The 12,347-nt window shown below is 46.8% G+C and overlaps 1 protein-coding gene across 1 annotated transcript; it reads right to left on the bottom strand.

Moving 5' to 3' along the window:
• Window positions 1-2,228: 2,228 nt before the first annotated feature.
• Window positions 2,229-12,293, bottom strand: Lnk (SH2B adapter-like protein Lnk). Its single transcript, XM_077654045.1, has 6 exons — window positions 11,053-12,293; window positions 9,951-10,052; window positions 9,632-9,747; window positions 9,385-9,455; window positions 6,801-7,204; window positions 2,229-5,621 (listed from the first exon to the last, which is right to left on the bottom strand). The coding sequence occupies exons 1-6, from the start codon at window positions 11,806-11,808 to the stop codon at window positions 5,325-5,327; spliced, it is 1,746 nt and encodes a 581-aa protein (XP_077510171.1). The 5' UTR covers window positions 11,809-12,293; the 3' UTR covers window positions 2,229-5,324.
• Window positions 12,294-12,347: the final 54 nt, after the last annotated feature.

The raw sequence follows: 12,347 nt of genomic DNA, 5'->3' as shown, positions 1-12,347 counted from the left end.
CAAAACATTTTATATAACTCCATTTTTGTTATTCAAAACTGCCCTGGTTCCGCAGAAAAAGTACATATCTGAGCTAAAGACAAGGATGCTGCTTCTTTTTGGGAAAAACCCATCTGCTCACGGCACTTGTCTCGTTGCACTTTGCGGTTAGTAGAAATTTTGAGAAACAGTGCAGCCGAGTGTAAGCCTTGTATATGATGCTAAAAACTGCTTTCATTTTTGGCTTTGATGTTAGAGCATCGCATTACCCAGAAAAATTTATGAATACTGCCAACACATTGAAGGCTGATACGCACAGTGACAACATTATAATTCCCTACTACAAGGCTGTAGGTACATGTTAAACTAAATGTTCTTAAACAGGACACGAAAGTTCTAATATTTCCTTACTTTAATTTTAAATGGACCTTGGCAGTTTAGGAAATGATATTGCACCTTGGCAGGTAAGGCTGTCGGTGCATTCGTAGGTGCAACTGAAATGTACCACTTTATTTTCATGATGGTAAAAGGAGAGATCAAAGCTGCCTCCATTAACGAGTTTACACCCCCATCAATTATCAATGACTCTGACCCAAAAGACGCGGGATCAATCCCGGCTGCGGCGGTTGCATTTTGATGGAGGCAAAATGCAAGAGGCCCATGTACTATGCCATGTCAGTGCACGTTAAAGAACCCCAGGTGGTTGAAATTATCTGGAGCCCTCCACTACGGTATTCCTCATAGCCTGAGTCGCTTTGGGATGTTAAACCCAGTAAATCAAACCAAACTAATTTATTAATTACCGATTTATTTGAAACCAGTGTGCTACTGCTTGCTTCGTTGACATGTTCTAAAGAACGCAGTAAAATGAAACTACATGTGCTTTGCTGCTGAACATGGCTATGGGTTAGAAGCTTACTTGCTGGCCTGTGGAAAGCAGTTTCAACTGTACTGACTGTACCTTATGCTCCAGTTCAACACTGACTGTGGAATTAGAAGAGTCCACCCTTAAAACACACTTGTGTCATGCCAGCTGTGCTGTGCACTTGCAAATGTAATGGAACATCAAAACAACACTTCCATTAGGAGCTTTTATGCAAATGCACAAATTCAACCTGCTAGAGTTGACTTATGAAGGCTGTCGGCATGGAAGTGTGGTCTCTCAGCTTAAGGATAGGTGGAAAGTGCGATTTTCCCCCGATTGTTGCAGACCTTCATATTAACTCTTGAGTGTCCCGTAATGCTTTTTTATTGACTGGTGAAGTATATTACTCGACATAAATTACAAAATGAGATTGATGAACGGTGTTAAGAAAAAAAATGAGTGCCTGTAAAATGTGACCGCCATTAAGATGATGCCCACCTTATGGCACCGACCAAAGGCATATTAGCTATGCGTGAAAATCCATGCAAGCAAGAGAAGCTTGCGCTGTAAAAACAAAATTGCAACATTCATGCAGTAGCAGGATGATGGCTGCGAACAAGGAGCCAGGCTGGCGTACAATCAGTCTCCCTTGGTTTGTTTTCATTCCCATGCCCGCTACTAGCAGCAACACGAAATAAGGTGCAGAACCACCATCTTGCTCCGTTCTTCCAGAAATGCCTCTACAATTATGCTTCCTCATTAATGCGTCTGACCAAGGCAGCCGCTTGTGCTCTTGCTATTTGCAATGAAATGGAGGGACCCCACGAACACCTGCGCACGGCGCACAGGGATGGCTCCTAGCTGCCGGTGACGTCCCGGCCACATGACTGCGAGACAGTTGCTTGATGCGTTAGGCCAACAATACCACTCGTGCCACAAGTGGGCCACTAACAGCTTTACTGTAACAGCAAGGGGTGTTCAGCAAGTACTTGCTGTCGTAAAATAAGCGTGGCCGTTGACAACACCAAATGCGCAACGCATGGGTGACTTACACATGAAGCGCATACCTTCAAGATCGTTCCTTCGTCTTGGGAAAACAGCCAGGAGTCTGGCAGTGCGAGATCCAGGCTGTAAGGAGGATGAAGCCTCACTCATTCTTCTATGACGGCATACAGAAAACTGTGGGAGTGCATGTCACTGCTAGAGCCTATATCAAAAAGTGATGTGTTTGTGGGAAAGCAGTACATTCTAAATCGAGCATTTCTTGATGCCGTCACTAAACATATTAATGTCCAGGATGCAAAGCTTTGTTAGCAGCCCTCGTAAATGTTCAGCCTGCTCCAAGTTTATAGGTTGTCCCACACTACATGACACACGTGAAAAGTCGGGAGATGTGGTGAGTTTTGGCAATTTTAATGCGACTGAAAGAACTAGCATTCAGGAACACTCAGGCGCATCATGCTTGGTAGACTGTTAAAAACACTTATTAAACAACATGTACATGTTGAGCAAGCGAGAAGTGTCCTCCAGTTACCCTCCCGTCCTGCACAGCCAAGCATTCATCTTTGGGTTCCGCCTTTATTCTCTTTAATATTTTTTTTTTCAACTTGTGACTCGCAAAACATTGTGCCACCAGCATTCCATCCTAACTCAAGCATGTGTAGCTGATGTGGGGGCCGCCAGTGTTGCCTGCACAGTGACCAAGATCTTATACTGCTGTCACACGGACAAATTTGGCGTCATTTTCAATAAGTGACACTTGCCTTTAGTTTCATTAGTGCAACGTCACACGGCAAGCATTAGTGAAACTACCTGCAGGATGCACTTGCTTTAAAGTGAATACAACAAACTATGTTCACTAGGCTTGAACACACTTTCACTTCTCATGATGCGTAGCCCCGATAATGGTGTTTCGCGAAATAACTTCGCTACCAAAAGGTGGATTTTTAAGTTCACAATAAGCATGATAAGTACAAACGACAAATTCTACTAAAACCTGATGGTAGTTTTCACTGTCCAGTAGTTTCCAAGATTTTACAACTCTTGCACAGCAACAGTGCACAGTCTTAGTGCACCAACCGCCACTATCAGCTACACAGGCTAGGAAAGACAATCACAAAGCAGACAAGCCTGCAGTGACACACTCCAAACAGTCCAAGCATGTCACAAGCTCTGCAGAACAGTTTTGCAACTGGCTGAGCAAAGAATGCATCTCTTCCTAGTAAAAGACCGCACAAGCACATTTTTTTTCACTGCATGAACATGACTACTTGTGCGGGAAACATCTTCAGCACAGGCTTTTAATCACAGCTCAGTTGTGACCGAATGGTCAGGTCAGCCTTGAAGTGTTAATCTAATTGGAAGCATCTGTTACAGGGAGTGCATTTCTACCTTTTGGAAATGCGTAACCTATGCTTTGGTTCTTTGAAACCATGTACACTGGAGGACAGAAGATCTCTCTTCAACAGCACACATCTCAACGCCTTACTCTATTCATTTGTATTCACAGGAAAAACATCAGCAGCCAGCACACGTCTTGAAACAACACACTTCCAAAAAGTCTGGAAGGGCACACTGTAGACTAAACCACTCAATGTACAACAATGCCCCTATCAAAACAGTAAGCACATGGACATGCCTTGGTAAGCTCTGGCTCACAGTTATATCGGAGCCTACCCACACATGGGGAACTTGCACAAGCATTTGTGCAGCTCTGGATGAGCACACTCATTGCCTCGTTGAACAAGTGCTTCTGCAACACACTGCTGGCTTCAAAAACTTTGTTCGTATTCAAATGCTGCCATCTTGCCGAAGACTGCCGCCAAGAGTCTGCACAGGAGTGTGTGTGGCCACTGCTAAGGCATTATTCATCAATGATCAGCCATTAAGCATCAAGTTGCATGCCTGCTGCTTCTGGAATTCAAGTGTACAGTGTGATGACATGACGCCACCTTTTTCCACACTGCCAGCCCACTGAAACTTAAAGAAGTAGGGATACCAAGTTCTAGAGCTCTGTTTTCTCCCGATAACGGTGTGTGGGGTCTGAAGGTGAATTTGCAGTCCAATGTTCTCGGCATGCGGGGCAAGCGGCTGTTGAGGTCTGATTTCGGATTGATGATGTTGCGCCAGGTGAAATTCTCGGACCTTTACACTCCAGTTGCTTCAACAGGGTGCAGTCCCATGTGGCTACCAAAGCGCATACACAGAACATCTCGCATGCCGCCTGCTGGGTAATTCATGAGGCGATGAGAGCAGGTGCACAATGCATTCTTGCCGGGCCGGTTTGGTGCGGCTGGCATCCAGTGCAGAAAAGAGACATGCTCTGAATCGGCGCAGGTGCAGTGCACCCAAAGCCGCCGAAAATGTAAGTGGTTAATTGCCACTGGTGTCTAAAGGGTCCCTTTTTGGGTGTGCATATGCTATGCTGAAGTACAAACACACCTTTAGGAACCAGCCAGAGAGCTGGTAAAGGTAAGTCCCACAGTGTTTTAAATTTATTTCGGTTTGGTTTCGGTTTCCACAGGCTGTGGTGTCGGAAAGGGTATGCCAAACTGCCGCAAGTCATGTGCACTTCCCTAGCATCGACGCATTCGTTGATCTGTTGTATGCTGCGGGCTCATAAGATTTGTGGCATTCTTGTAATTCGCAGCAAAGGCATCACTCTTCTGTGAATACATATGCCTTATGACAGTTTCATGTACCTTTTTCTGGTGTCACAACCTGTGGAAGCTAAAACAAACTCTTGGTAAAAACAGTGCTGCAATAAATTATCTGTTCTGTTGGCCATGAGGCCCTGCACACCATTATCACGAAGAAAACAAATAACAGACCTTGGAAACATGTCCCTCTTTTATACTGAGGGCTGCAGCAATCTTTCATGATATAAACATGCACCGAGCAATGGAAACAGGACACTGACTTGCGCAGACTTCTTTGGCAAGTGCAACAGCATTCGCGTCTTTGACGCAAAAGAGGAGGAGGAGTATTTGCTTCAGTCACAGGACACAGTGTCCGGCCAAGCAGCTGTCAATACACAATCACAAATTCGAGTCCCCATCAACTAAAAGCACCAAATTTGCATGCACCACCTAAGCAAATGCTTGCGGTGCTACCAGCAAGCAGCAGCGGGAGCTTCTATAACAATCCACAGCACGAACAGTGGAAGTCACAAGCGCATCTATGTAAACAACGTCCCAATGCGCCGTCAGAAAAGCTTGGCTGGCTGTGATTCATAAACTTTCCCATTTTGCAAGCAAAGACCAACGAGCAGCACACAGGGGAGGACACCCACGCACAGTGAGAAGCTATTGATTTCCAGTTAATTTCCCCTGATGCGTATTTTTCGACAATGTTGGGGGCAAATCCTCCAGTTCCCAACAAAAGTGCCCTCAACACCAGGTCATCGTGGCTTCAAAGGAGTAGAAAGGGAAAAAGAAGAAAGAAAAACGTGACACAGTGCGGTTGCACGGGCTCAGTGCTCTCACACAAAAGAGTAGGTGTTTTCGACGGCGCGGCCGTGTGGCAAGTGGGCGGCTTGCAAGTTGTCCAGTGAGGACGAGTGGAGGCGTACGGAGCCACTGTAAGTGAGCAGTTCTCCCTCGGCACCCCCACCTGCACCGGGGGCAAGCACGAAGTCCGTCAGCGTCACGTCCGATGAGCCGCCAGATTCGAGCGGAATGGGGTGCATCCGGAAATACTCCAGCATGTCGAAGATGGTCTCGAACCACAGGTGCTGCACCCGACACTGCTCCTCCGGGTTGAGCGTCATGCGCAGGTGCTGCGGAAAGATACAGTAACTAATGTTCTGTCTCCCATGTGTACGCGCCTGATCCTGTATAGGTGCAAGTACTGCTGCCTTCAACTATGGCAAACTTTTAGCAATGCAGCAAGAAATCCTACTATGTCAAACTTTTACCAATGGAGCAAGAAATCCTAACAGGGAGTGTCACAGGCTAATTCTGAAGCCCAGGCACAAAATATCTGAAGAAAACTACACTGTCCGTAAATATACGTGGTATGTTTTAGAGACCCTCCTACCACACTCCCACAACTTCTGCCACAACATGTTTCAGTAACCCTGCCTCCAATGAATTTTTGCAACGCGGGGCAAAAAGAAACAGCAAAGGGAGTGGGTTCGACAGAGGTTGCCTAGGGAAGCCCAATCGGGCCGCTACCAGGCTTCAAGCTCTCATTGCCAGCAGTTCCTTCTCAATCCCAACTTGAAACGCCTTGTAGTTTATATCAAAACTCAGTTCAAGAGATGTGATTATGGCTCTACAGTTGCATCACCTCATTAATGAAATCAAAGAAGAAATAAGTGAACCACTTTGGCTGCAGAAGTGTACACAGCTGCTTTTTGCAGTGTATGTGTCTGCCATATACGCTGCAAAAAATGCAATGTATTCCAGGGCAGTCAATATGTATGTCAAGTAGTAGACATGGCTGTGATCCCTCTATATTTTAAAATGGCCACAGTGCAAATGATGTTGTCGAAGTGCACAACGTGGGTAAGATAATTATTTCACCTTTCATTTTCTCATACCTACCCAACTCCCACCCCTCGATTGGTTACACATTGTCCTTTTGCTGCCATGATACTGCCCCTTGATAGTTACTGAAATCTTCACTCAAGCTTATTCGTGCTCAAAGGGTCTTTGACACGTTCATGGTTTAGAACAACTGTACGAATACATTTCAAAGGGTATTCACATATCTTTTTAAAGGTTTTGCGTTCTCTACACAGCCATTTCTCAAAGCTGATCTTTCCTTTCGTAAACAATTTTGCAAATTGCATTTAATGCAATTAGGTTTTATCGCTAATATCACATTCCATAAGCTTTCCGCTGAACAGGCACCTGACTCCAATAGTTATGCAACAACTTGACAGGATGTTCCAAAATGAGCTGCATCCCAAAGCACTTGTAAAAAAAATAATAAATAATATGTGTGCACTCACCTTAGCCCTTCCCTGGAAATTGAAGGTGAGCACACACTCCCCTTTACGGGTCTCACTTTGGCGCACGAGAAAAACACCGTGGCCCAGGGGTCCCTCACGCAGCACCAACTGTGCTGCATCACTCCTTGACAACGTCCCGTGGAACCAGGGGTACTCGCGCAATGACTGGTACAGGTCACCACCGCCACCACCCTCGCCTCCTGATGATGCTCCGCCATCCACGGCAGGAGGCGAAGATGCGGCCGCTGGCTCTGTACCGCTGCTGCCTGTCCCTGCGGCGACGGAAGCGATGGGGGAAACCGCTGGTGGCTGTGCTGCAGCCCCACCGTCGCCCCCACTTCCAACTGGCCGGACTGCCGGAAGGTCGCTCGTGGCAACGACAGCTGTTGCCTCGGTAGGTGCCTCTGCAAGCAAAACCACAAGCTGCAGGCGTGAAAACATTTAGTGTGCTAGCACTTATAGTGGGCATTCCCCACATTTAGCCGTTGTGTTTGTCTGTCTGAAGCCGGTTTTGTGGCAGGCTGCTCACCTGACCACCAGATGGTGGTCAGGTGAGCACACATATATATACACACCAAAAGTGATTTCTGGCAGCTGATTTGGTCAATTTAATATAAAATCACCAAAAATTGAAGAAACATAACAGGATTTAATTCACGACGTTTCAGCTGGAGGACCAGCCTGTTTCGAATGGAACACACACACACGCGTGCACGCACGCACGCACACGCACAAAGTGCCCACTTCTCTTAAACCTTTATCCTGCGGAGCCAACGCAACCTACTTTCGTAACATATATATATCTACAAGTCTGCTTTCCCAAATGTCCAACGTGGCGAGAACACGATGGCAGACCATTGCATCAGAGCTTAAGCGCAAGCCTCAGCAGGAGTGCTGTTGCGTGGCTACAAGTGACTTTCCGGCCTGTTTATATATATACATATACATAGACATTTGGGAAATTAATCGCGAGAGGCTGCTCAGGAGGCGCAACCTGGATCGCAACCCAACACAAGCAACCCAAGTCCCACTGATGGTAGCACCTGCCATAAAAAGGCAGTGGCGCATTGCTTAACTGCTGCACCAATGTGCCAGGAGTGGTATGAGCACTCCTAGTGATCTGTGAGTGTAAAGGAGAGGATGACCAAAATGAACATAAACTCATTATCGCTATCCGAACAACTGCCATCCTTGAACACTGGATCTGAACACCTAAACCAAAGTGGGAACCGAATTTCTAGTGCACCTAATTGTAAATCGACCATCACTCTTTTTTTTTTACCAATCACTTCAATTTACAACTTAGCTGATTTTTCCTAATGCACTGAATTCCAAGAACAGAAGCCATTACAGAAAGGAATGGCAGACAGACTGAACTGCTCTCAAAATAAAGTAATGTGACGAGCTGTGAAGTACAGTTTTCTTGGGGTATGGGTTTCCCATTTCAAGAAGAAGGTGCAGGTAAAGCGTAGGGAAGTGGCTTGAGTGACTGCTGTTCCTTGAGTCAAACTATTTGTTATTCACAATACCTTGGAGTACTGCCAGTCCTGGATGAAGAGTAAGTGAAGTTACCTGATCATCTATTGAAAAATCATAACTACTGTAATAAGGACGGCATGAATCACAACAGAGTTTTGTCTGTGTGGCATGTTCCTCAAGACTGCATTTTTACTGCTATAGCGGTAATAGGCTCATTTCTTCAAATCACGGCATTGATCATCAATCCATTTTTTATAATTACCTTGGAAGAACCTCCTAACCTTTAGGAAGACTCAGGTAGCTTGGACTGTTTTGTATTTGTCGAAAGTAGACATCATACATTTTTAAGCAACAGCACAGCTTATTTTTTGTTCTAAATCATGACAGTGGTTATGCGATATTACTAACATGCTTGGGTAAGCACAAAATATTGTATGTTATACTGGCCCAGTGAGGATTCCATGAATTTCATTTAAACCATCCACCACAGCAGAGGAGACATGAGTTCAGATACCTGTTGTACATGACATTTATTTTTTTCTTCTTTTAGTACTTCCCAGAATGCGAAAAATTTTTCCTCACAGCTGTAGTTCATAGCTCACTGTCAGCAATGCCTCACATCAAAATACGTATGCTAGCACACAAGAAGCATCAGTGCGCACTTTGTACAGAGCTGCTAGCAATATGTGAACAACCATGGCAACTGAATCAAAAGATAAAAAGAAGAAACTAATAAATTAATAATCCCAAAACTAGAACTAGGATAAGAAGGAAGTGGTAAACTAATAATCCCAAAACTAGGTAGAATACAAACCATCACTTATCCATCTTTCCAGTTAACAAGGTCGACGTGGTACACACATTCAGAGTAAATATGAATGCCACAGCATACATTTCAGCCTATAACGTAAATTGGTTCTCTAATGATTACCAACTTATTCACTAATTTAGTATAGAATTTTGATTACAATTGTCATTATTGAGATAACCCATGGTAGAACAGTTAGCAAAGCTGAGAATCAATGCAAAACAAACGTCAGGATAAACAAAATAAACAGTGACTACCAGTGATTTGCAAAAGCAAAACATGAACAACTCTGCCTACTTTTGGGGTTCGAATGTTGTTCTCGGAGCCTTGCCAAGGACTCAGACGGTGAGGTAGTTGGCCTGGGTCTTCTGCAAATATGGTACAGCATTAAGAAATAGTTGGGCAAACAGAGGTTACAACCTCAGCAGTGCAAGTTAGATGGTCACAAGTTACTCCCCACAAAACTAAATCACTTAGCCTACATTGCACAGCTACAGAGTCGCATCTTTTTGAAACTGACTGAAAAGTGAGCAGGAAGACTTACACATTATCCTCAGATGCATCACCTAAATGCCGCATGCAGTAGCGGATTGTAGACAGCCATGACTTGATGCTCTCTGCGTCGTGCGCTTCCACAACATACTCAATGTGATGCTCGGCCTGCAAGGTAGAATGTGCAGAGTAGTCCTAGTTACTTGTGGCCACTGAGACCGTCATCTTCAAAACATTGCTACCAGCACTAAAAGGACATGTAAAGATTTCCCTTCTTTCAGCGCAAACAGAAGGCACCAATACTCTTGACATTCCGGCAGCAAGTTATCCGGCATCAAACAAAAAACAAGGGTAATCAACTCGGTACATACCTTGAGCACAAACGTGTTCTCATGGTCAGGCATCTCCAGAGCAGTAGTCTCCCTGGCATCATGAATCAGGAAGCAAAACACGCCACTTCGCGGCCTTAGAGACTGCAAAAGAAAAGCAGATACTGAATCATGGGCTGACTTTGATGCCCCACTGCTAATAAGTTAGTGTAATATTATCTCGCCAATTACCCAAACGATAAATGCACAAAAAAAATCACCTTAGAATCTAATGTCTGGCGTTTGTACTGTGTTGGTGTCGTGGCACAAAAGCAGCAAGGCTACCATGTGCCGAATACAACATGCTTGGCTAACATCGAATAAACTAAAAAGTAGAGTGGGTGTAGCACAACTTTCATTAATTTGCATAAGCCCCTTTAGTGCGGCTGGTGTGACTCACACCACTGAGTCATCCACTCAAGGTAGTTCGACATTAATGTTGTAACAATATGCACCATTTTTAAACATTTGCTTCCCTTTCTCTTCTGGTCTTCCTCCCTCCTTATTCCTTTGGAAACTGCAAACTCATTTTTATTCAAGGCGATTCCTCATAATTAAACGTTTCAACGTCTCTATGCGTAGCGCGAGGTGACCATGGGCACGCAATAATTTCCACTACTCTGGTTTCGCCAGGTCGCACTGCCGGACCTGACAGCGTCGACCCTGGATACACCTACACAGCCGGCTGTTATTGTTTATCTGCCAGGGCCAGCGAAGCGGCGACAAATGTGGAGCGACCGCAGCGGGAGGTCAGTCAACAGCCGGCTCGGCCACTGCCCCAAAAGCAGGCAGCTCGGTTGCGATAAAACCGAGAATGCGACTCTGACGCACGCCTTCGGAACTTGGAATATTCAATCCGTGCGTCCACAGGCAGCGCAAGACAACGTAAACAATCAACGGGACACACGTTTGCGTCGGGGCTTTCCGTTCGACTCAGGCGACAAGCATCGATACATTTCGATCACGGCACGTCCGGTGCGATTTCAGCGTCGATTTCCTTCTTTTTTTTTTCCCCCTGCCTCTTCTACAGGCAGGTTAACCGCACTTCGCACTTGGAAAACGTGAAACTCAAGCAACGATGGTTTTGCAACCAGGGACCGCTTACCTTAGGTGGCGCGTAGAACTCGAGCAGGTATCCGCCGATGGTTTTCACGAGCACAAGCCGGCACTTCTCCCACTTCTGTCTGCCGTCGATGTTTTCACCACTGACATAGTTGACGAGCCCTTCTTTGACGTGCTCGACGACGATCTTGGTCAACTTGGCCTTGTCGTGGTGATGATGTTTGTCCCCCTTGCTGCGTCGTTCCCCGTGATGGTGGGGCGGCGCATGAGACGATAACTCGAGCTCGTCCGAGTGTTGTTTGTGGAAGAGGCCCTTGCCACGCTTGAGGCCCTTGAACGACAGCCGGCGAAAGAAGAGCCGATGGTGCGCCTTGGGCGAAGCTTCCCCTTCGGAGAGGTCGCTGTAGTCCTCGTGGTTGACGGTGAGCGAGCGCAAGTTGTCCTGCGAAGACGCCGCGCTGCTCGGCGTCTTGGCCGTGGACCTCGGCGCTGCGGCGCCGAGCGGCTCCTGCGAGCCGCCGCCGTTGCTGGCAGCACTCAGCGGCCTCAAGCCGCCGCCGCTGCCGCCGACCTCGTCAATGCGCCGTCGCACCTCGGCCTCGAAGTGCTCCTGGAACACATCAGCAAAGCGGCGCCCGAACTCGGGAAAGTCCACCGCACGGGCCAGGTCCTGGTGATCAGCCACGAAAAGCTGGTAGTTGTGGGCGAACTCGGCGGCTGCCACACGGGCGTGCTTCTCGCAGAAGTCCGACCAGTGGGGCCGATCGTCGCCACCGCCGCCGCTCGGTGAGCTGGCCATGCTACTAGCGGCATGATCCCTGAGCGTGCAGACCTGCTTGCCGCCCGGTCGGCCGCTTCCGCCGATGGAACGACCCGCCGACGCGCAAGCGGCACCAGTTCACCGCCATTGTGGCCGTATGTTTGTGATTGTGAAGAGACGCCAGAGACGCTGAAACCCAGCAGCTCATCGCACGCACAGTGAGATGAAACTAACTGCATGCGCTCGCGAACTACCCACTCACCTGCACTATAGCACGGTAAATAGCGGCGTAGTTCGGAAAATACTCGTCACGCAGCCTGAGAAAAACGCGTCGGCGCTGCAAGTCAACTAGACATCACTCGCGCTAGTTGTAGAGATGGCTTGCAGCGCTATGGCAGTATTTCGTACTGTGGAGAAAAAAGAAAACACATTGCATAGAAAAATGAACGCGTTTCTTTTCGCATTGATGTCCACAATAAACATTCTGAACTCACGCGCGAGCTTGTTTTGTCTGCGCTGGGTTTAGCAGTGCACGCGTCACTGCTCGCGTATGACGTAGATTGTTTTTCTTCTCCGCT

This window comes from Amblyomma americanum, chromosome 2 (genome assembly GCF_052857255.1).
Source record: "Amblyomma americanum isolate KBUSLIRL-KWMA chromosome 2, ASM5285725v1, whole genome shotgun sequence".
Taxonomy (NCBI): domain Eukaryota; kingdom Metazoa; phylum Arthropoda; class Arachnida; order Ixodida; family Ixodidae; genus Amblyomma; species Amblyomma americanum.
This window is presented reverse-complemented; position numbering and strand designations above follow the sequence as displayed.